The following is a 25576-nucleotide window of genomic DNA, read 5'->3' as shown; positions in this document are numbered from 1 at the left end:
GCACTGCAGCCTGGGGACAGAGCGAGACTGTCTAAAAAAAAAAAAGAAAAATCTGCTATCATACCTACTTTTTTTTTTTTTTTTTTTTTTTTTTTGAGACGAATCTCACTCTGATGCCTGGGCTGGAGTGCAGTGGCGACATCTTGGCTCACTGCAACCTTCATCTCCTGGTTCAAGCAATTCCTTCTGCCTCACCCTCCTGAGTAGCTGGGATTATAGGTGTGTGCCATGACGCCTGGCTAATTTTTGTATTTTTTTAGTAGAGACAGGGTTTCACCACGTTGGCCAGGCTGGTCTCGAATTCCTGACCTTGAGTGATCTGCCCACTTTGCCCTCCCAAAGTGCTGGGATTATAGGTGTGAGCCACTGTGCCCAGCTGACTACCTACTTTGTGTTAGACATTTTAATAGGGGTTTTGCAGACCTTTCTCATTTAATTCTCATAGCACCCACGATAGGGGCCATTATCCCCATATCATAAGTGAAGAAAGAGCTCAACAATGTAGCTTGTAAATAAAGTTGGGGTAAGAATCAACTCAGGAGCTACTGGGCTGAGGTTCGATTGCTGGCTTAGCTCCTTACTATGTGAGTGTCCTTAACTTTCTTTTTCCTTATCTTTATAATGGGGATTAATATAGTACTTCTGTGATTTTTGTAAGAATTAAATTAGTTAATATATGTAAGGTTAATTATTATAAATTTTTTTTTTTTGAGACAGTCTCACTCTGTCGCCCAGGCTGGAGTGCAGTCGTGCGATCTCAGCTCACTGCAACCTCCACCTGCAGGGTTCAGGTGATTGTTCTGCCTCAGCCTCCTGAGTAGCTGGGACTACAGGTGCACACCACCATACCCAGCTAATTTTTGTATTTTTTTAGTGGAGACGGGGTTTCGCTATGTTTACCTGGATGGTCTCGATCTCTTGACCTCATGATCCGCCTGCCTTGGCCTCTCAAAGTGCTGGGATTGCAGGTGTGAGCCACCGCGCCCGGACTATAAATTTTTTTTTATGTGGTTTCGTTAGTTTGCATAAGGGTATTTTACATCTACTCTCTTTTTGTAAGGTTAGTTTATATCTTTATCATAGTAGTAGCTTAATAGCATTCTTTATTTAATTTATTACATATTTGTTAAGTTTATAATGTAGTCCTACTGTATTGAATTTTGATTATTCTCTTGTTTTTTAATGGATGAACTATATCCAGTTTGCCCAGAATCTTATGTAAAGAGCTATTGGTTTTTCTCATTTTCACAAATGATTTATTTTTATCCTGGACTGTATTCTTCAGCTTGAAATCTGAAATGGCTGAGTCCAAGAGTATAAGGAGTTCCACAGCTTGTTCTTTGCTTCTAGATTAAGGTATAAAAAGATGGCCATGGTCAGGACCCCAGGAGGTGTTCTGATGTACCTGTTTCCCCGCAGCTGGACCAGTGTTAGGTTTTGTCTTTTCAAAATAATTAAGTATTTCTGCTTGTTACATAACGGTGTGATAATTCTGACACAACATTTGAAAAGCATCCGGTTTCTTTATCTTCCTGTATTCAAGTTATGTTTATATCTAAAGATATAAATATAAGCATAGCAACGACTTTGGTCAGAGAAAGAGGAAGGACCTTTGAGAAGTACTTTGTCTACTTCTGTGGACATCCTGTTACTTTTGATAAGAGGGATTTCTCCTGCCTCGGAGGACCTTGAAATTGGCTAGCACCTCTGCATGTCAGTTTCCTCCCTGTAACTTAATTTTACTTGTATACCATGGTAACATTATATTAGTCCTAATTATGTCATCTGGCAGTTGTGAAGATCCAGTAAATAGTAAAATAGTGTAAGAATTAAATTCTTGCATTTAAAAAATTTGCAGGTTTTTTTTGGATTTTTTGTAGAGATGAGATTTCACCAAGTTGCCCAGGCTGGTCTTGAACTCGTAGACTCAAGCTACCTGCCCCTTGGCCTCCCAAAATGCTGGGATTACAGGCATGGGCATATACTCAGCCTCCCAAAGTGCTGGGATTATAGGCATGAGCCAGTGTACCTGGCCAAAAATTTGCATATTTAAATAACATTTAAAAAAATATGGGCCGGGCATGGTGGCTCATGCCTGTAATCCCAGCACTTTGGGAGGCCAAGGTGGCTGGATCATTTGAGGTCAGGAATTCAAGACCAGCCTGGCCAACATGGTGAAACTCTGTCTCTACTAAAAATACAAAAATTAGCTGGGCAGTAGTGGCATATGCCTGTAATCATAGCTACTCAGGAGACTGAGGCGGGAGAATTGCTTGAGCCTAGGAGGCGGAGGTTACAGTGAGCTGAGATCGTGCCACTGCACTCCAGTCTGGGCGACAGAGTGAGACCCTGTCTCAAAAAAAAAAAAAAGAAAACATGAAGAAACATAAAGAAGCAACCCCACCACCAGAATAAAATAAAATTTTACCTTCTAAATAATTCCTGCTGACAATTACTTCTGTGGTGGTTTTTTTTGTTTTTGTTTTTTGTTTTTTGTTTTTTGTTTTTTTTTGACATGTAATCTTGCTCTGTCACCCAGACTGGTTTGCAGTGGCGCGATGTCGGCTCACTGCAACCTCCGCCTCCCGGGTTCAAGCGATTCTCCTGCCTCAGCCTCCTGAGTACCTGGGATTACAGGTGCCTGCCACCACGCCCAGCTAATTTTTGTATTTCTAGTAGAGATGGGGTTTCACCATGTTGCCCTGGCTGGTCTCGAACACCTGACCTCAGGCGATCCACCTGCCTCGGCCTCCCATAGTGCTGGGATTATAGGCGTGAGCCACTGCACCTGGCCTTTTTTTTTTTTTTTTGAGACAGGTCTGGCTCTGTTGCCTAGGCTAGAGTGCTGTGGTACAATCTCCGCTGACTGTGACCTCTTCCTTCTGGGCTCAAACCATCCTCCTACCTCAGCCTCCCAAGTAGTTGGGACTACAGACACGCACTACCATGCCCGGCTAATTTTTTTGTATTTTTTTGTAGAGATGGGATTTCACCATGTTGTCTAGGCTGATCTTGAACTCCTGAGCTCAAGCAATCCACCTACCATAGCCTCCCAAAGTGCTGAGATTACAGGCGTGAGCCACTGTGCCTGGCCCATCGTTCCTTTTAATAGCTGTAGTGGCATGATTGTAGCTTATTGCAGCCTCAAACTCCTGGGCTCAAAGAATCCCACCTCAGCCTCCCGAGTGGCTGAGACACAATCCACTTTTGATGTATGTTTTGGTTGCAGAAATTGCAAAGCTCTATTAATTGTTGTTATAGATAATTTGCTAGGCTTTGAGGGTATGTCTTCATTATAAGTTACTGGCTGTGGGATTGTTGGGCAGAGTATGTTTTTGTAGGTGGTGCCAAATTGCCTCTAGAAAGCTTTTCTAGTTTATGCTTTTGGTAGAAGCATTTGAGCATGGTCTCTTCTCCTCATCCCTGCTAACACTACCTTCAAATTTTTGCCAAATTTGAGAAGTGAAAAATTTGTTATTTTAATTTGCATTTCCTTTAATTTAGGGTGATGTTATGTGTATGTATTATCACATGTTCATTAATTAGACCTTTGTATCTGTACTCGACCTCCAAATCTGTCAGTTCTTACAGTTTGCGCTTTTTTTTTTTTTTTTTTTTGAGACGGAGTCTCGCTCTTGTTGCCCAGGCTGGAGGGCAATGACGTGATCTCAGCTCACCGCAACCTCCGCCTCCCGGGTTCAAGCGATTCTCCTGCCTCAGCCTCCCGAGTAGCTGGGATTACAGGCATGCACCACCACGCCCAGCTAATTTGGTATTTTTAGTAGAGACGGGGTTTCTCCATGTTGGTCAGGCTGGTTTTGAACTTCCGACCTCAGGTGATCCACCCGCCTCAGCCGCCCAAAGTGCTGGGATTTTGGATTATGGGCGTGAACCACCGTGCCTGGCACAACTTACTTTAAAATGCGCAAAGTGGGCCAGGCACGATGGCTCACGCCTATAATCCCAGCAATTTGGGAGGCCGAGGAGGATGGATCACCTGAGGTTGGGAGTTCAAGACCAGCCTCACCAACATGGAGAAACCCCGCCTCTACTAAAAATACCAAATTAGCTGGGCGTGGTGGTGCATGCCTGTAATCCCAGCTACTTGGGAGGCTGAGGCAGGAGAATCGCTTGAACCCGGGAGGCAGAGGTTGCGGTGAGCTGAGATCATGCCATTGCACTCCAGCCTGGGCAACAGAGCGAGACTCCATCTCAAAAAAAAAAAAAAAAAAAAAAAAAGAGTAAGTTGTTTGACTTTTTTGTCCTTGGTTTGTATGCACTCTTTGTTAATAATGGAAGTTAGCTCTTTGTCATATGGGTTGCAGTTATTTTCTCCCAGTTTGTCGTTGGTGAAAGTGCCCTTTAAACTGTGCTGCACAGTGCATTTCAAGCTTTCATTGTCATTGATGCAGGGGACATTCATGAATACTGTATTTAAGGAAATAAACTAGGCCCTGTGTCTCCTGTGTAGCAGCGAGTTCCCATTGTAGGGAAATTTGAATGTAAAGGAGTAATTTGAAATCCTGCCAAGGTCTTTTAAAATGGAATCCTATGTGAATACAGATTGCATGAGTTTTTTAAATTCTCTCCATGTCCATATTGAACATGTTCCCTTTTCCCCTTTTTCTGGAAGCTGGTGATTTTTGGAAGAAAAAGCTAAGGCCCTGAAGAAAAGTTAAAAGCTACGGAATCTTTAGCCCTATTGCATCTTCAGAAAAATTGTGTTTAAAACTAAATGAAAGAAGTAAAAATGTACTATTTATGTAATTTTTCTGAAATCCCTGCTTCTGTATTGAACTCTTTTTTATTCTTTAGTAGATATTGTCAATTTAAATAGATACTTTCAGATGATTTCCCCTCTGCTCCTCCCCTCACCCTTTGCTAGAGCTCATTCATGTCTTCTCAGTGTTTGCGTTTGCCTTGCTGGGTGGACTAGAGCTGGAACTGAGTTGGATTCCTAATTTTCAGCATTTCCAGCATAGTGACTTACTGATAATACTTGTTAGTGGTTTGTTGGGTGAATTAATGTGAATTTAAAAACAAACTCTGCCACCTCAGAGGGGTGGAGGGGAAACTGGTAATGGGATGGGAAGGCCAGTTTTGTGTTCTGTGTGATACCAGAGAGTGAAACTTCAAACAGGTGGATCAGAGTTACAATGAAACACGTTTTAGTTCATACGTAGCAAGAATTCTGAGGATTCAGCCTCAAGAGGAATTGGTTTTCTTGAGCTTTTGGGAATAATTTGCTCATCTTCATTCATTCACTGCCTTGCTCCCTCACTCCTGCATTTTAATGGAAGGCCTCCTGGGGTGCCTGGGGGAAAGTAATGAAGAAACAATTAATTCAGAAGTCAGGCCAACCTGGGCTTTTGTTCTGGGGCCTGTCACTTAGCACCTGAACTTTAACCAAGTTACTTTAAGCCTAGTTTCCTCATCTGTGATATAACATAGTTATTAACAGCTACTAACTATGTAGTTCTTACTTTGTGCCAGTCCTGAGCTCTTTAAATGGATTATGTATTTTAATCCTCACATCCACTGCCTGGAGATAGATATTATTAATATCACCATCCCTATTTTACAGAGAGGAAAATAATTTACACAAATTCATTCAGCTAATAAGGGGTTAAATAATTTATATAAATTCATTCAGTTAATGATGAGTGGGGCTGGGGATTCAAGGCCAAGCATTTAACCCCATTACGTTAAACTCCGTTACTTTGGTAAAAGAAGACTGTCAGGCTACATAGAGCCTGACAATAGCAGCTCAGTGAGTGTTAAGCTTCATCCTGCTTTCTTGTTGGGCATCACCTTTTTATATAATCTGGGAGGGGAAATTAATAATCAGAATATTACTTGGTATGAAGTAAGTCAGAGAACAAGATAATTTGACGTGGTATTGGCCGGGCGCAGTAGCTCACGCTTGTAATCCCAGCACTTTGGGAGGCCGAGGTGGGCGGATCACGAGGTCAGGAGATCGAGACCATCCTGGCTAACATAGTGAGACCCTGTCTCTACTAAAAATACAAAAAAAAAAAAAAATTTGACGTGGTATTTCAGGCAAGCCAAAATGAAGACCTTTCTACTGATTGGGTTATACCTGTATGCCAGATTTTTTTTTTGAGACAGAGTCTTGCTCTGTCACCCAGGTAGGAGTGCAGTGGCTTGATCTTGGCGCACTGAAACTCCCACCTCCTGGGTTCAAGCAATTCTCATGCCTCAGCTTCCTGAGTATCTGGGATTGCAGGCGCGCACCACCATGCCTGGCTAATTTTTGTAATTTTAGTAAAGACAGGATTTTACCATGTTGGCCAGGCTGGTCTGGAACCCCTGACTTCGAGTGATCAGCTGCCTCGGCCTCCCAAAGTGCTGTGATTACTGGTGTGAGCTACCGCGCCCGGCCATGTGTATGTCAGATTTGATATCTCATTTTCTTAGAGAATGTTTGGTAAAGGCTGTCAAACCTCTGACACTTCCTTTCCTAGGGTCCAATAGTTAGAACACTCTTGCCAACATAGCTTTTCAGTTTATTAAGTTTCATCTTCCTTAATTACAGCTGTCAACCATTTCTGCCTCAGTTTGCTTTGCTTTATGTGTTTCCGAATATCAGCCCTTCAGAATTTTTTTTTTTTTTTTTAAGACGGAGTCTCGCTCTGTTGCCAGGCTGGAATGCGGTGGCATGATCTCAGCTCACTGCAACCTCTGCTTGCCAGGTTCAAGTGATTTTTTTGCCTCAGCCTCCTGAGTAGCTGGGACTACAGGTGCGTGCCACCACGCCCAGCTAATTTTTGTATTTTTAGTAGAGACGGGGTTTCACCATGTTGGCTAGGATTGTCTCGATCTCTTGACCTTGTGATCCTCCCACCTCGGCCTCCCAAAGTGCTGGGACTACAGGCATGAGCCACTGCGCCCAGCCTGGAATGGGTTGTTTAATAGATAGCTTATTGTCCTTCACATGTATAATCCTTCACATTATACACTTATGAAAAATTTTCATTGTGAAAAACTAAAATTTAGGAAAGTATTTAAGAAGAAAGGAACAATCACCAATAACCTGTAACTTATTTTTTTCTTCCTGTCTTTACGAAAAGAATCAGTGGCTGGATACCATGGCTCATGCCTCTAATTCCAGCACTTTGGGAGGCTGAGTCAGGAGGATCACTTGAACCTGGGAGTTTGAGACCAGCCCAGACAAACATAGCAAGACCCTGTCTCTACCAAAGAACAAATCAGCTGGGTGTGGTGGCTTGCACCTGTAGTCCCAGGTGCTTGGGAGGCTGAGTAGGGAGGATCACATGAGCCCAGGAGGTCGAGGCTACAGTGATCCAGGTTTGAGCCACTATAGACCAGCCTGAGTGACAGAGTGAACAAGATCTTGTCTCCAGAAAAATAAATTCATACGAGTTTTTTTCTTTTCTTTTCTCCCCCCACCTCCTTTTTGTTTTGAGACAGAGTTTCACGCTTGTTGCCCAGGCTAGAATGTAATGGTGCGATCTTGGCTCACTGGAATCTCCACCTCCTGGGTTCAAGTGATTCTCCTGCCTCAGCCTCCCAAGTAGCTGGAATTATAGGCATGTGCCACCATGCCCGGCTAATTTTGTATTTTTAGTAGTGACGGGGTTTCTCCATGTTGGTTAGGCTGGTCTCAAACTCCTGACCTCAGGTGATCCGGCAGCCTCGGCCTCCCGAAGTTCTGGGATTATAGGCATGAGCCACCACCCCTGGCCTTTTTTTTTTTTTTTTTTAAGAGACAGGTTCTTGCTCTGTCACTCAGGCTGGAGTACAGTAGCACAATCATAGCTCACTGCAGTCTCGACCTCCTGGGCTCAAGCGATCCTCCTGCCTTAGCCTTTTCAGTAGCTGGGATTATAAACCTGAGCCACCTCATCTGGCTATGTATGAGTTTTAATGTGAGCTCCATGTGGTACAATTTTGCATCCTGCCTTTTTATGTAATATATTGCAAGCAAATTCTTCATAAAATGTGCTGCTATTAAACATTAGATATGAGTACTCCTGTGATTTTTTTCCATATTCATTTATTGCAGAGAAAGTGTTCTGGCAGGAGGCAGGCATTTCTCTGGCAGTGCTCTGGCATCGCTTGGGCAGTGTAGGCTGTCAAGAGCCAAAGTATAGGGCTGGATGCAGTGGCTCGTTCCTGTAATCCCATAATCCCAGCACTTTGGGAGGCCCAGGCAGGAGGATTGCTTGAACCCAGGAGTTTGAGACCAGCCTAGGAACACAGATGCTGTCTCTGCAAAAAAAGAAAAAAAAGCTGGGTGTGCTGATGCATGCCTGTGATTCCAGCTACTCGGGAGGCTGAGGCAGGAGTATTGCTTGAGCCCAGGAGTTTGAGGCTGCAGTGAGCTATGATAGCGCCACTGCATTCCAGCCTGGACAACAGAATGAGACCCTGTCTAAAAAAAATTTTAAAAAGTCCAGAGTTTGGTGGGAGGAAGGAGTTAGGCTGGGGTAAGTCTGCTGTAAGGAAGTGGTCTGTTCAAGTTCCCTTAGAGCTCAGAGTGGCTACATGTCCATCAGAACCACCACTAGCTCCTCTGATAGCATTTAGGACTCTGCAGATTAATAGATTAATTACCTCAGTGATCCCAAGAAGTGTTCTTTTTTTTTTTTCTTTTTCGAGATGGAGTCTTGCTCTGTCACCCAGGCTGGAGTGCAGTGGCGTGATCTCGGCTCACTGCAACCTCTGCCTCCCAGGTTCAAGCTATTCTCCTGCCTCAGCCTCCTAAGTAGGTGGGATTACAGGTGCCCGCCACCGTGCCCAGCTAATTTTGTATTTTTAGTAGAGATGGGGTTTCACCATGTTGGCCAGACTGGTCTCGAACTCCTGACCTCATGATCCGCCTGCCTCGGCCTCCCAAAGTGTTGGGATTACAGGCTTGAGTCACCACACCCAGCCGGAAGTGTTCTTTTATGGGGGCCATTTTTCTTGTAAATGGCCTAATCCAGTACACCCTTTTTTTCCATCAAAAGGAAATTGGCTTTACTGTTTGGTTCTGATCAGAAATATAAATTTTATTCATTGCAGCACAAGTACACAAGAAGGATTGAGAAAGGAGAGATTCAAATTGTGACTTCAGATTCAAAAGCAATTAAAGGAATTAAACGAGAATAATTTTACTGTTTTATTGTTCTATGATTAAAAAAAGAAAATCTGGGTAAAACTTACAGGAAAATACAAATGATCAGAATGGACTCAAGAAGTAGGAAATATAGCTGGGCGTGGTGGCAGGCGCCTGTAATCCCAGCTACTTGGGAGGCTGAGGCAGGAGAATCACTTGAACCCGAGAAGCAGAGGTTGTAGTGAGCCGAGATTGTGCCATTGCACTCCAGCCTGGGCAACAAGAGCGAGACTCCTTCTCAAAAAACAAACCAACAAATAAAAAAAGAAGTAGGAAATATACATAGATCAAAGAAAGTATAGACAATTCTGGGCGCAGTGGTTCACGCCTGTAATATCAGCACTTTGGGAGGTTGATGCGGGCAGATCACTTGAGGTCAAGTGTTTGATACCAGCCTGGCCAACATGGTGAAACCCAATCTCTACTCAAAATACAAAAATTAGCTGGGTGTGGTGGCACGCACCTGTAATCTCAGCTACTCAGGAGGCCTAGGCTCCAGAATTGCTTGAACCTGGGAGGTAGAGGATACAGTGAGCTGAGATGGTACCACTGCACTCAGCCTGGGTGACAGAGTATGACTCTGTCTCAAAAAAAAAAAAAAAAGAAAGTATAAACAGACCTTGTACAGCCTTCCAAAAGTAGGACCAAGTGTTAGTATCTCAGCTTTTGTTTGCTTCGTTTTTAATTTTTTTTGTTTTTAAGAGACGAGGGTTCGCTGTGTTTCCCAGGCTGGTCTTGAATTCCTGGGCTCAAAGAAACAACCTGGCTCTGCCTTCCAAGTAGCTGGGACTATAGGCATACATTACTGTGCCTGGCATTTGTTTGCTTCCTTTGTAACTCTTTAAATTTCATTGCAATTACAGTTTGCAGTTATTTTATTTATCAGTTTACTGGCTAAATTTTTGTGTTTCCCCGGTAGACTGAAGGGTTCTTGAGGGCAGGAACTGTGTCACTTTTGGTCTTGACTGTTTCCTTCAATAGTCGCTGAGCAAATATTTGTTGAATAATGCATCAGCAGATGACTGAATTTAACTGCGAAAACAGTTGTTTTTTCGTAGTTCTGAGGGGTGGCCCTTGTAGGTGAGTCTTTGGTAAGCAGTGTTGAGGGAGGGTCTTCTCAGTCCAGAAACCACAGGAAGCTGCACGGTGGAGGAGTAGGAACCAGTGGAAGGCACACCTGTGTTAGAATGAGGACACCAACAGGGTTTCATGGAGCTTTGTGTTTTGAATAATGTCTGTTTGTTTTTTATGTGTAGTGAATGATGCTACACTCTGGGTGGACTTTGCCTAAGTTTCATAAATATTTAATTGGCTTTTTCAGGAGAATAAAGGCAGCCCCGTTGATGACTGAAAATGACAAAGCATCCACCTAACAGACGAGGAATCAGCTTTGAAGTGGGAGCCCAGTTGGAAGCCCGGGACCGTTTAAAAAACTGGTACTTTTACCTTTTTCTGTTAATTAAAGCCCTTCAGTAAAGGATTTTTGCCAGCACTGATAGAGTGGTAGCTTAGGCTTTTTTTGTGGTGTTTTTCTACTCCCTGACTCTTGGAAGATGGGAGGAAACGTCAGTCTTTTCTCTTTGGTGCAGGGATCCCAGTGTCAGGGTGACTGTCCTGTAACCCCCTGTTGATATTTGTTTCCCCCTTTTGCCTGTTCATCTGAAAGAGTTCTGGGAAAAAGAAGCAGGAATGGCTACAGGGAAGGGAAGAGTTAAAAGTGGCAGCTCTCTTGCTCTTGGCTGCCTGTCTGAAAAAAGAGGAAAGATCAGGGATGGAATAGTGAAAAAAAAAGGGTTCGATTGGAGCAGCTCACATGTTGTGAACACCCCATCCTGTTTTCTGGGCATGATGTTGTATGTTTAAATACAGACATCACATAAGGGCACACTGTCAGGGTGATTAGGTTCAGAAGCTGAGGGGTTATAGTCCCAACTGTGTCAATGACTTGTGACCTCTGGCTGGTAATTAGCTGCTTTGTGCATTAGCTTATCTGTAAATGTGGGTATTGGTAATATTGACCTCATAGGGTTATTCTGAGAATCAAATGATAGAATATGTAGGGAAAGACCTTATAGACTGTGAAGTGATTGTTGTGGTTGAGGGCATCCTAGAATTTGTTGGTGCTCAAGGTGAGGGTGGGGTTTTCAGAACTTATACCTCTTTAAGTGTTTTTTTTTTTTTTATACAGAGACTCGCTCTGTCACCCAGGCAGATCTTGGCTCACTGCAGCCTCCGCCTCCCAGGTTCAAGCAGTTCTCGTGCCTAAGCCTCCTGAGTAGCTGGTATTGCAGATGTGTGCCACCATGCCTGGCTAATTCCTTTTGAGTTAAAGAAGGAAGAGTTTAACCCTTTTTGAGATTCTTTCAAAATAGATTGATCAGCTCTTCAGGTGTAGGAAGATAATACAGGAGAAGAGAGGCATGGAAGCAGTTGGTATAGAAAACTGTCTTTGCTATTAGAATTAGGTACACTTGGCTGGGCGTGGTGGCTCATGCCTGTAATCCCAACACTTTGGGAGGCCGAGATGAGTGGATCACCTGAGGTCTGGAGTTCGAGACCAGCCTGGCTAAAGTGGTGAAACCCCGTTTCTACTAAAAATACAAAAAATTAGCCAGGCATGGTGGTGCATGCCTGTAATCCCAGCTTCTTGGGAGGCTGAGCCAGGAGAATTGCTTGAACCCAGGAGGTGGAGGTTGCAGTGAGCCAAGATTGCGCCACTGCACTCCAGCCTGGGCAACAGAGCGAGACTCGGTCTCAAAAAAAAAGAAAAAAAAAGAATTAGGTACACTTGGCCAGTCGTGGTGGCTCATGCCTATAATCCCAGCACTTTAGGAGGCTGAGGTGGGCAGATCACGAGGTCAGGAGTTCAAGACCAGCCTGGCCAACATAGTGAAACCCCGTCTTTACTAAAAATATAAAAAGTAGCCGGGCATGGTGGCATACGCTTGTAGTCCTAGCTACTCAGGAGGCTGAGGCAGGAGAATCACTTGAACCTGGGAGGTGGAGGCTGCAGTGAGCCAAGATTGCGCCACTGCACTCCAGCCTGGGTGAATGAGCGAGACTCTGTCTCAAAAAAAAAAAAAAAAAGAAAAAAGAAAAAATAATTAGGTAATTAGGTACACTTTCAACACAGTTGTTTTTGGGCTTTTTTTTTTTTTCGAGACGAGCCTTGCTCTTTCATTCAGGCTGGTGTGCAGTGGTGTGATCTTGGCTCACTGCAGTCCTTGCCTCCTGGGTTCAAGCGATTCCTCTGCCTCAGCCTCCTGAGTAGCTGAGATTACAGGCGAGCACCATGACGCCCTGCCAATTTTTTGTATTTTTAGTAGAGACGGGGTTTCACCATGTTGGCCAGGCTGGTCTCCAACTCCTGACCTCAGATGATCTGCCCTCCTTGGTCTCCCAAAGTGCTGGGATTACAGGCGTCAGCCACCAAGCCCGGCCTGTTTTTGGGCTATTTGTATTATCTATAATTAGTTCCTTTTTTGGTTTCAGTATATATATGTGTGTGTGTGTGTGTGTATATATGTATATATTATATACTGTATATATATATATTATATAAGTAGTATTATACAGCTTGTTTTTTTTCTGTATCTTTGTTTTTTATATTCAGTATGTTTTTGTGGTTTGCCCATACTTAACTCTGCACCCACCTCGCCCACCCCTGAGATAGGGTCTTACTCTATTGCTCAGGCTGGAGTGTAATGGCACAATCATAGTTCACTGTGGCCTCCAACTCCTGGGCTCAAGTGATCCTCCTGCCTTAGCCCTCCATGTATCTGGGACTACATCTCAACATCTGTATAGAGTTTTTTTGTTTGAATATACCACATTTTGTTTGTCTAGTCCCCTACTAATGGACATTTGTTTGTTTCTTTGTTTATTTGTGATAGCATCTAGCTCTGTCACCCAGGCCGGAGTGTGGTGGCACAATCTTGGCTCATTGCAACATCCGCCTTCTGGGTTCAAGTAGTTCTCCTGCCTCAGCCTCCCGAGTAGCTGGGATAACAGGTGCCCACCACCTTGCCTGGCTAATTTATGTTTTTTTTGTCGTTTTTTTTTTTTTTTTTTTTTTTGAGCCGGAGTCTCGCTCAGTCGCCCAGGCTGGAGTGCAGTGGCTCGATCTCTGCTCACTGCAAGCTCCGCCTTCTGGGTTCATGCCATTCTCCTGCCTCAGCCTCCCGAGTAGCTGGGATTACAGGCACCTACCACCATGCCCAGCTATTTTTTTTTTGTATTTTTTTAGTAGAGACGGGGTTTCACTGTGTTAGCCAGGATGGTTGCAATCTCCTGACCTCGTGATCCACCCTCCTCGGCCTCCCAAAGTGCTGGGATTACAGGCATGAGCCACCGCGCCCGGCCTAATTTATGTATCTTTAGTGGAGACGGGGTTTCACCATTTTGGCCAGGCTGGTCTCAAATTTGTGACCTCAGGTGATCCACCCACCTCGGCCTCCCAAATTGCTGGGGTTACAGGTGTGGGCCACCACTCCTGGCCCATTTATTTATTTTTCATTTTTTATTGTATTTTTTTTTAATGGGTGCTTAAATTCCAGTTTTTCACCTGAGACACAGTGCTGCTGTGAATGTCTCTTTGTGCACATACACAGACTTTTACTTGGGCAGTGGCTTTTGACCACAACCTACAGTAAGAAATGTATTTTAAATCCAGTGTGGTACTCACCCATATGTACATAAAAATTTATTTTTATTTTGTTTTTATTATTATTTTTTTGAAATGGTGTCGAGACAGCGTCTCACTTTGTTGCCCAGGCTGTAATGTAGGGGCATGGTCTTGGCTCGCTGCAATCTCCACCTCCCAGGTTCAAGCGGTTCTCGTGCCTCAGCCTCCTGAGTATGTGGATTATAGGTGTGCTCCACCATGCCTGGCTATTTTTTTTTTATTTATTTCTAGTAGAGCCGGCGTTTCACCATGTTGGCCAGGCTGGTGAAACTGGTCAAACTCCTGACCTCAGGCGATCCGCCCAACTCGGCCTCCCGAGTGCCGGGACCACAGGCCAGATCCACGGCACCCGGCCTATTTTTATTTTTCGAGACAGGGTCTCACTCTGTTGCTCAGGTTGGATTGTGGTGGTGGGAACAGAGCTCATTGCAGCTTTGACCTCCCTTGGCTTAAGCAGTCCTCCTGCTTCAGCTGGGACCACAGGCACATGCCACCATGCCTGATTAATTAATTAATTATTTATTTTTTTTGAGACGGAGTCTTGCTTTGTCGCCCAGGCTGGAGTGCAGTGGCACAATCTCGGCTCACTGCAAGCTCCACCTCCCGGGTTCACGCCATTCTCCTGCCTCAGCTTCCCGGCTAATTTTTTGTAATTTTAGTAGAGACGGGGTTTCACTGTGTTAGCCAGGATTGACCTCGTGATCTGCCCGCCTTGGCCTCCCAAAGTGCTGGGATTATAGGCGTGAGCCACTGTGCCCGGCCACATGCCTGATTAATTTTTAAATTTTTAGTAGAGATGAGGTCTCACTATGTTGCCAAGGCTGGTCTCGAATTCCTGGGCTCAGGTGATCCTCCTGCCTTGGCCTCCCAAAATGCTGGGGTTACAGGCATGAGTCACCATTCCTGACCTACATAAATTTAACTGAAACACAAATTTTATGAAGTAGTATTTAACCTTAATACATGCATTATACTCTGGTATTTTTTTCTGTTCTTTTTTTTTTGTTTGGGACAGAGTCTTGTTCTGTCGCCCAGTCTGGAATGCAGTGGCATGGTCTCGGCTCACTGCAACCTCTGCCTCCTGGGTTCAAGCGATTCTCCTGCCTCAGCCTCCCGAGTAGGTGGGACTACAGGCGCCCCCCACTACACTCAGCTAATTTTTGTATTTTTAGTAGAGGCAGGGTTTCACTGTGTTGGCCAGGATGGTCTCAAACTCCTGACCTTGTGATTTGCCCTCCTCGGCTTCCCAAAGTGCTGGGATTACAAGCGTGAGCCACCATGCCTGGCCTTTTTTTTTTTTTTTTTTTTGATACGTCTCACTCTGTTGCCTAGGCTGGAGTGTAGCAGTGCAGTTACAACTCATTGCAGCCTTGACTTCCAGGCTCAGGTGATCCTCTCACCTCAGCCTTCTGAGCAGATGGGACTACCAGCACATACCATCATGCTGGGCTAATTTTTTGTATTTTTTTTTTTTTTTTTCTTGAGGCGGAGTCTCGCTGTCTCCCAGGCTGGAGTGCAGTGGCGCAATCTCGGCTCACTGCAGGCTCCGCCCCCAGGATTCACGCCATTCTCCTGCCTCAGCCTCCTGAGTAGCTGGGACTACAGACGCCCGCCACCTCGCCCGGCTAATTTTTTGTATTTTTAGTAGAGACAGGGTTTCACTGTGTTAGCCAGGATGGTCTCGATCTCCTGACCTCGTGATCCGCCCGCCTCAGCCTCCCAAAGTACTGGGATTACAGTCATGAGCCACCGCGCCCGGCCTAATTTTTTGTATTTTTAGTAGAGATGAGGTTTCACTGTGTTGGCCAAGCTGGTCTTGAACTCCTGACCTCAAGTGTTTCAACCTGCCTCGGCTTTCCAAAGTGCAGGGATTACAAGCGTGAGTCACCATGCCCGGCACATATTTAGGTTTTTAATCCACTTGAAATTCATTTTATGTATAGTATGAACTTGTATCTAATTATTATTTTTTAATTCAATGAATAACCAGTTGCTCCAATATCAAGTTTAGGACAGTCCATTCTTTCCCCATTGACCTGCAATACCATTTGTATGTATTAAGCCTCATATTTACATAGGCCTGTTCTCAGCTCTTTAGTCTATTCCATTGATTTATATTTACTCCTGTGCTTATAATAACACATTATTTAATTGATATTGCTTTAACATAACTCTTGATATGTGGTAAGACAGGTTTTATTTTATTTGTTGTATTCTTAGACCTTTACTCTTTTTATTTTTTTTGAGACAGAATCTTGCTCAGTCGCCCAGGCTGGAGTGCAGTGGCGTGATCTTGGCTCACTGCAAGCTCCGCCTCCCGGGTTCACGCCATTCTCCTGCCTCAGCCTCCTGGGTAGCTGGCTACAGGTGCCCGCCACCACGCCCGGCTAATTTTTTGTATTTTTAGTAGAGATGGAGTTTCACTGTGTTAGCCAGGATAGTCTCGATCTCCTGACCTGGTGATCTGCCCGCCTTGGCCTCCCAAAGTGTTGGGATTACAGGCGTGAACCACCACACCTGGTCAACCTTTACTCTTTAATGTGGATTTTTATAGTAGTGTTGAGTTTCTTGAAAAGTGTTTTTGGAGTTTTGAAATAAATTGTATTTAATTGGTATCTTGATAAAAAGTTTTCATTCATGAAAATATATCTTTATACTTATTCATATTTTACTTTTTTATTTATTTATTTATTTATTTATTTTGAGACGGAGTCTCGCTCTTTCACCCAGGCTGGAGTGCAGTGGCGCAATCTCGGCTCACTGCAAGCTCTCCGCCTCCCGGGTTCACGCCATTCTCCTGCCTCAGCCTCTCCGAGTAGCTGGGACTACAGGCGCCCGCCACTACGCCCGGCTAATTTTTTGTATTTTTAGTAGAGACGGGGTTTCACTGTGGTCTCGATCTCCTGACCTTGTGATCCGCCCGCCTCGGCCTCCCAAAGTGCTGGGATTACAAGCGTGAGCCACCGCGCCCGGCCCATATTTTACTTTATGAACTTTAGTGTTGTTTTATAATTTCCATAAAGATTTTGCATATTATCTATTAGATTTATTCCTAAGTACTGTCTAGTTTTTGTTGCTTCTATGAATGGATCTTTTTTTTTTTTTTTTTTTTTTTGAGATGAAGTGTTGCTCTGTCACCCAGGCTGAAGTGCAGTAGAGCTATTTGGGCTCACTGCAACCTCCGCCTCCCAGGCTCAAGCAGTTCTCCCTGCTTCAGCCTCCCGAGTAGCTGGGATTACAGACGCCCACCACCATGCCTGGAATTTTTGTATGTTTTAGTAGAGATGGGGTTTTGCCATTTTGGCCAGGCTAGTCTTGAATTCCTGACCTCAGGTGATCTGCTCACCTCGGCCTCCTAAAGTGCTGGGATAACAGGCGTGAGCCACTGCACCTGGCCGGATCTTTTTATATATATTTTTTCTCTTTGGTTATTGCTGGGTTGAAGGAATATTGTTGTTAACCAAATTCAGTATATGGATTTTATATAGTTCGAAAACAAAAGCAGACTGCTTAAAAAAGATTTATGACATTTATGAGATTGTTGGAAGTTTGAACATTGATTGGTTATTTGATATTAAAGAATCATTGTTAACATTTTAGATGTGGAAATGATATTGTAATTTTGTTTTTTAAGAGTTCTTATTTCTTAGAGATTATATACCTACACTTATGAATAAAATGATACGTTGTGATTTGCTTCAAGATAATATGAAGATTCTGCGATTATATGCAGTAGGAAGAAAAAGGAGATAATATGAAGGGGGAAAAGGGTGGGAAGATAGAGGAAGCAAAAGCGGCCATGTGTAATGGGTACATGAGTCTTTATCGCTATTGAGTCTTGTATCTGGTTTTACACAGAAACCTTTTTCCATTTTCATGTTCATTTTAATGGTTCTTTTGGATTTTCTACATAGACCATCATGTATCTGCAAACAACTATTTTGCCTCTTCCTTTCCAATCTTCTGCTTCTTATTTCTTTTGCTTTCTTCCTTCCTTTTTTTCTTTCCTTCCCGTTTTCTCTTCTGTGTTCATTGACTAGGATCATAGCAGCAAGATGTTAAATGATAGTGATGATAGCAGCCTTCCATAGTTTGTTGTTTGACTTTAACAGGAACACATCCGAGATTTCACCATTAAGTATGATGTTTATCATAGGATCATGGTAGATGTGTTTAATCAGATTAAAGAAGTTCGTGCCTATTCCTTGTTTGCTGGAAGTTTTTTTTTTTTCAGCCTGAGTAATGTTGAATTTAATGCTTTCGGGCATGTAATTAATTGACCATGCGTATTTTCCCCTTTAATCTTTATTTATTTATTTTTATTTTTATTTTTTGAGACGGAGTCTCGCCCTGTCGCCCAGGCTGGAGTGCAGCGGCCCATCTCGGCTCACTGCAAGCTCCGACTCCTGGGTTCGCGCCATTCTCCTGCCTCAGCCTCCCGAGTAACAGGCGCCCGCCACCATGCCTGGCTATTTTTTTCTATTTTTAGTAGAGACGGGGCTTCACCATGTTGGCCAGGATGGTCTCGATCTCCTGACCTCGTGATCTGCCCGCCTCGGCCTCCCAAAGTGCTGGGACCACAGGCGTGAGCCACCACGCCCAGCCTAATCTTTATTTTTTAAAATTTTGCTTCCCCTTTATTAGTATGGTATATGACATTAACAGATTTTGTAACGTTGAACAATTCTTGCTTGTATTCCTGGATAAGCATTTTCGGTCATTTATATAATAAATTATTAGATTTAGTTTACTAATCTTTTATTTGGGATTTTGATATCCATGTTCATTATACTTTTGGTTTTTGATCTCTTCTTGTGCCGTCTGTATCCAGTTTTAGTGTGGTATTATTATACTAGTGTTAGAAAATGAGGAGGGTGGTTTTTCCCATTATTTTCTGGAACAGTTTTTTTTTTTTTTTTTGATACGGAGTCTTGCTCTGTCGCATAGGCTGGAGTGCAGTGGCATGATCTTGGCTCACTGCAGCCTCCGTCTCCCGGGTTCAAGTGATTCTCCTGCCTCAGCCTCCTGAGTAGCTGGGACTACAAGGGCCCACCACCATGCCCGGCTAATTTTTATATTTTTAATAGAGACGGGGTTTTACCATATTGGCCAGGCTGGTCTTGAACTCATGACCTCAGGTGATCCGCCTGCCTTGGCCTCCCAAAGTGCTGGGATTACAGGGGTGAGCCAGTGCGCCCAGCCCAGTTTTGTTTTTTTTTTTTTGAGATGGAGTCTCGCTCTTTCGCCCAGGCCGGAGTGCAGTGGCGCTATTTCGGCTCGCTGCAAGCTCCGCCTCCCGGGTTCAAGTGATTCTCCTGCCTCAGCCTCCTGAGTAGCTGGGACTACAGGCACCTGCCACCACGCCCAGCTAATTTTTTGTATTTTTAGTAGAGACGGGGTTTCACCGTGTTAGCCAGGATGGTCTCGATCTCCTGACCTCGTGATCTGCCCGCCTCGGCCTCCCAAAGTGCTGGGATTACAGGCGTGAGCCACTGCACTCGGCGGGTTTTGGAGTTTAAAAAAAAAAAAACAACCTTTATTGAGTAATATCTTACATATAATTTCAAGGATTTCAAGACCAGCCTGGACAATATAATAAGACCCTGTCTCAAAAAAAAAAAAAATTCATGCCGGGCGCGGTGGCTCACGCCTGTAATCCCAGCACTTTGGGAGGCCGAGGCGGGCAGATCACGAGGTCAGGAGATCGAGACCATCCTGGCTAACACGGTGAAACCCCGTCTCTACTAAAAATACAAAAAAAAATTAGCCGGGCGAGGTGGTGGGCGCCTGTAGTCCCAGCTACGCTGGAGGCTGAGGCAGGAGAATGGCATGAACCCCAGGGGCTGGAGCCTGCAGTGAGCCGAGATTGCGCCACTGCACTCCAGCCTGGGTGAAAGAGCGAGACTCTGTCTCAAAAAAAAAAAAAAAAAAAAAAAAAAATTCTGGGGATGGTGGTACATGCCTGTAGTCCCAGTTACTTGGGAGGCTGAGGCAGAAGGACTGCTTGAGCCCAGGAGTTTGAGGTTGCAGTGAGCTGCAATTGTGCTGATAGCCACAGGTGGCAGTCAAATGCCTAGGCAGATAGGCACAGTTCCCTGGTGAAACCTGACTGTCAAACTAAGGACAGTTTGTTTGTTTGTTTATTTATTTATTTTTTGAGACGGAGTTTTGCTCTTGTCACCTAGGCTGGAGTGCAGTGGCGCGATCTCAGCTCACTGCAACCTCCGCCTCCTGAGTTCAAGCGATTCTCCTGCCTCAGCCTCCCAAGTAGCTGGGACTACAGGCAGGTGCCACCATGCCCAGCTCACTTTTGTAATTCTAGTAGAGACAAGGTTTCACTGTGTTGGCCAGACTGGTCTCAAACTCGTGACCTCAGGTGATCTGCCCGCCTTGGCCCCCCAAAGTGCTGGGATTATAGGCATGAGCCACTGTGCCTGGCCTCCAAGGACAGTTTAAAGCCTGAAAGCCAAGCTACAAGTCCTGGGTAAATCCGTGGACTGGATTGAGAACCTCTCTTCCAGTTTGGCAAGGTTTCCTCTGATTGATCCCCACCCTTCACCTGTTTTACATGTACTTACCCTTCCCTGATTGGTTTTTTACACTGTCATGCCCACCTTTGAGTGATGCCTTTGTTTTAGCCTTTTTGGCATACGCACAAAGCAATCAGCATGCGTTCCCCATTCTGAACCCATAAAAGCCCTGCCACACTGAGAGGGAGACTACCTGTCTTCAGGTGGGAGAGTACCCTCACATGGGTGCTCTTATGAGCCTCATTTTAGCAGTAAGAAAAAGGAGGCTCAGAGAGATGAAGTTATTTGCCCGAGGTCACACGGTGGTAGGACTAGGGTTTGAACCAAAGTAGACTGGGTTCATAGCATTTTTGTAATAACCAAATTTCTCCAGAGTGTCTGAATGTTCCTGACTCCTAAATCAAAAAACAAAACAAAACAAAACACTGGAAAATGCATTCTGATCATGTTCACCTGATTTCCTAATCTAGAATACTGGACATTTGTTTGGTGAAATCTTTGACTTTGAATGCTTTGCCAAAAACAATGGAGAGTTTGTTTTATTATCTCTAGACTGAAAGTGGTTATGTTTTTACCCTGATAAGTGATTTGTTTACATTATAGTAGGTAGTATTGCTGCAAGGTACAGCCATATTTTTTGTGTGTGTCTGTGTCTCTGTGTGTGTGTATGTGTGTATTTTCAGTCCATCGAAATGAAATGTGTGGGAATTAGGTTCCACTTTTATTTTTATTTTTATTTTTTTGAGACAGAGTCTTGCTCTGTCGCCAGGCTGGAGTGCAATGGCGTGATCTCGGCCCACTGCAACCTCCGCCTCCAGGGTTCAAGTGATTCTCCTGCCTCAGCCTCCTGAGTAGCTGGGACTACAGGTGTGCGCCACCACGCCCAGCTAATTTTTGTATTTTTAATAGACATGGGGATTCACTATGTTGGCCAGGATGATCTTTTTTTTTTTTTTTTTTTTTTTTGAGACAGAGTCTTGCTCTGTCGCCCAGGCTGGGGTGCAGTGGCGTGATCTCGGCTCACTGCAAGCTCCGCCTCCCGGGTTCATGCCATTCTCCTGCCTCAGCCTCCCAAGTAGCTGGGACTACAGGCGCCCGCCACCATGCCCGGCTAATTTTTTGTATTTTTAGTAGAGACGGGGTTTCAGTGTGTTAGCCAGGATGGCCTCAATCTCCTGACCTCGTGATCCACCTGCCTCGGCCTCCCAAAGTGCTAGGATTACAGGCATGAGCCACCGCGCCTGGCCGGCCAGGATGATCTTGATCTCTTGACCTCATGATCTGTCCGCCTTGGCCTCCCAAAGTGCTGGGATTACAGGTGTGAGCCACCGCGTTGGGCTAGGGCCCACTTTTTAATTGCTTATTTCCTTGTGACTTTTTGCCTCTGAATCCTTGAATTATTTGTTCTTAGTTTTGGGCCCTAAAGAAACTAAGTCCCAGCTTTTTTTTTTTTTTTTTTTTTTTTTTGAGACGGAGTTTTGCTTTTGTTGCGTAGGCTGGAGGGCAATGGCACAATCTCAGCTCACTGCAACCTCTGCCTCCCTGGTACAAGCGATTCTTCTGTCTCAGCCTCCTAAGCAGCTCGGATTACATGCATGCGCCACCACACTCAGCTAATTTTTTTTGTATTTAGTAGGGACAGGGTTTCGCCATGTTAGGCTGGTTGTGAATTCCTGACCTCAGGTGATCCACCTGCCTCGGCCTCCCAAAGTGCTGGGATTACAGGCATGTGTCACCGTGCCCAGACCAGTCCCTGCTTTTTATTTATTTATTTATTTTTATTTTTTTATTTTTTTGAGACGGAGTCTCGCTCTGTCTCCCAGGCTGGAGTGCAGTGGCTCAATCTCTGCTCACTGCAAGCTCTGTTTCCCGGGTTCCCGCCATTCTCCTGCCTCAGCCTCCCGAGTAGCTGGGACTACAGGCACTCGCCACCACACCCGGCTAATTTTTTTGTATTTTTTAGTAGAGACAGGGTTTCACCATGTTAGCCAGGATGGTCTCGATCTCCTGACCTCATGATCCGCCCGCCTCAGCCTCCCAAAGTGCTAGGATTACAGGCGTGAGACACTGTGCCCAGCCCTGCCTTCCCTATTTACTTCCTGCATTTTATAGATGAACTAAAATCTGAGAGGCTGCAGTTTCCTCGTAGTGATGCTTGGTGGATAGAATAGAATCTGCTTGCTCTGCTGCCTTCGCCTTCTTCCTGTCATCTGTCAGGAGTGTGCCATCTGTTCCAAGCAGTAGGCTGGCCTTCCCTGTTCTTGCTCCAAACACAACGAAAAAGCTCCTTCTGTCTGTTGCTTTCCTGACACTCTGGTACCTTTCCACTACTGTGTTTCCATTTAAGTTGATCATAGTTTACTTCCATTTCTTGTACAGAAGATTTAAAAATCTGAGTTTCATAATGTCCTTAGATCATTTTTGGTTTCTTTTTCATTAGGGTTATTTGTACTGATCACATCTAGTTTCTGGTTCATACCTCTTTACTTCTTACACAATCTGTGTGTGTGTGTTTTTTTTTAAGCAATCTTTTCTGAGCTTTCCACAAACGTGTATTGAATGCTGTGAGTCAGGTGGTACACTAGGTGCTATGAAATGAAGGAAAATAAGTACTTCAAGATGTTCAGAGACAAGTCAAGTATTTGGCTTTGGTTTTTAGTATTGATAGCCAAGGGTTGTTAATCATGTATTCTAATGCTTATATCTTTGCTAGTGACTCACGTTTATTGAGTGATTTACTCTGTGCCAGGCACAAATCTAAAGGCTTTATATGTTATACCTCCTTTAATCCTCAAGATGCTATGAAGGGGGTACTTTTATTCTATTTTATATCTGAGGAAATAGAAGCAGAAAGCAGTTAAGTTTCCCAGTGCTATGTAGCTGTTAATGGTGAATTTAGGATTTGAGTCTAGCTAGGCTGGCTTCTGAGCATGCTCGGGTGTGGCTTTGATCCCCACATGTGTTCAGTAACTAGAATAAAGTCCCTGAAATTAAATATATTATGAGGAGATATTTACTCTATACAAAGTTCGTTTACAAAAAACCCTGGGGGAGAATAGTTAATTTCATATGTGGGAATTTCAGAAGGCTTCAGAAAGATGATTTTTGATGCCAAGTCATTCATTCAATGCTAGATGCTGGAGAAATGGTGATTAGGACAGACATAGTCCCTGATCTTTAGGAGCTGACATTCCAGTGGAGGTGGATAGAACATAAACCAGCAGGCTGATATATATAGATAATGTTAGGTGGTGATAAATGCGAGAAAGTGGAATAAGTACTTTTTTTGTGTGTGTGAGATGGAGTCTCGCTCTGTCGCCCAGGCTGGAGTGCAGGGGCATGACCTTGGCTCACTACAAGCTCCACCTCCTGGGTTCACACCATTCTCCTCCCTCAGCCTCCCAAGTAGCTGGGACTACTGGCGCCTGCCACCACGCCTGGCTAATTTTTTGTATTTTTTAGAAGAAATGGGGTTTCACTCTGTTAGCCAGGATAGTCTCGATCTCCTGACCTCGTGATCTGCCCGCCTCAGCCTCCCAAAGTGTTGGGATTACTGGTGTGAGCCGTTGCTCCTGGCCAGAATAAGTACTTTCAAGTGGGTAGAGAGTGCCTCTATGTGTGTATGTGTTTTGCTTTTTTTATATAGAGGGTGAACAGAGGAGATCTCTCTGGCAGAGAGACATTTAAATAGAGTCCTAAAGTAAGTGAGGGAGTGAGTCATGTTAGTATCCAGAGGAGAGAGGGTTGCAGACAGAGGCAGCCAAGGCACAAGCCCTGGTGTAGGAGCAAGCAGGGCATTCAAGGAATAATAGGTAGGAACACGTGGCTGAGAGGGTAGAGAGTGAGAGGCCAGAGGTAGGAGGTGAGCCCAGAAAGATCAGCAGGGGCCAGATCGGCCATAATAAGGAGTTTGGACTTTATTCTAAATGTGATAGTAAGTCATTGAAAGGTCTTAAACAGGGAATCAGTGTTATCTGATTTCAGGTATTAAAACTGGCTGTGGGCCAGGTGCGGTGGCTCGCACCTGTAATCCCAGCAGTTTGGGAGGCCGAGGTGGGTGGATCATTTGAGGCCAGGAGTTTGAGACCAGCCTGGCCGACATGTACTAAAAATACAAAAAATTAGCCTGGTGTGTTGGTGGGCGCCTGTAATCCCAGGTACTCGAGAGGCTGAGGCAGGAGAATTGCTTGAACCTGGGAGGTGGAGACTGCAGTGAGCTGAGATTGCGCCACTGCATTCCAGTCTAGGCAACAAGAGCGAAACTCTGTCAGACTGCTGTGAAAATACAAATCATTTCTACCAAAAAACTCAGCCAGGCATGGTGGTGTGTACCTGTGGTCCCAGCTACTTGGGAGGTTGAGGTGGGAGAATCACTTGAACCTGAGGGGCAGAGCAGAGGTTGCAGTGAGCTGAGATGGTGCCACTTCACTCCATCCCAGGTGACAGAGCCAGACCCTGTCTCAAAAAAACAAAGTCACTGTGGTTATTGTTTGTAGAATATGCTGTGGGCAGCCATGGGCAGAAACAAGAAGAGCAAGGATCTTTTGTATTAGTCCATATGAAAGATGATAGTTGTTTGAACTAAAAAGCAGTGGGGTAGACTTCAGCAGAACCAGGTTCTAGGGAGACGATAAGCAGTTTGGTTTTGGGCATGTTAAATATATGAGATTCCTTTGAGATGACTAAGTGGAGATGTTGAATGGATAGTTGAATAACTGAGTCAGATGTTCAAGTGTGAGCCCTGGGTTAGAGATAGACATCTGGGAGTTGGGCTGAGTGTGGTGGCTCACTCCTGTAATCCCAGGACTTTGGGAGGCCAAGACGGAAGATTGCTTGAATCCCGAGATCGAGACCAACCTGTGCAACATAGTGAGACTCTGTCTCACAACACATATATACACAAAAAACCCAAGAAACCTAGCTGGGCATGGTGGTGTGAGCTTGTGGTCCCAGCTACTGGGGAGGCTGAGGTAGGAGGATCACTTGAGCCAGGGAGGTCAAGGCTGCAGTGAGCTATGATTGTGCTACTATACTGTATGATTGTGCCTGGGTAACAGAGCAAGACCCTGTTTCAAAAAAAAAAAAGTAAAGGAATTTGGGAGTTGGTAATGAGTAAATGGGATTAAAAAATTAGACTATATTTTAGAGCAGTTTTAGGTTCACAGCAAAATTGAGCAGAAAGTGCAGAGTTCTGGCTGGGCACAGTGGTTTATGCCTATA

General features: G+C 44.5%; 1 protein-coding gene across 1 annotated transcript in view; it reads left to right on the top strand.

The window, feature by feature from the left end:
- PHF20 (PHD finger protein 20) overlaps positions 1-25576 on the top strand; it is a 176092-nt gene that overhangs the window by 23808 nt on the left and 126708 nt on the right. The window contains exon 2 of the mRNA XM_058432861.1: positions 10464-10578. Coding sequence (XP_058288844.1) covers positions 10496-10578 — 83 coding nt within the window. The 5' untranslated portion in view covers positions 10464-10495. The remainder of the gene's footprint in view (positions 1-10463; positions 10579-25576) is intronic.

This window comes from Hylobates moloch, unplaced genomic scaffold (assembly GCF_009828535.3).
Source record: "Hylobates moloch isolate HMO894 unplaced genomic scaffold, HMol_V3 SCAFFOLD_21, whole genome shotgun sequence".
NCBI classification, from domain to species: Eukaryota; Metazoa; Chordata; class Mammalia; order Primates; family Hylobatidae; genus Hylobates; species Hylobates moloch.
The sequence above is the reverse complement of the archived record's forward strand: the minus strand, read 5'-3'. Positions and strand labels throughout refer to the sequence as shown.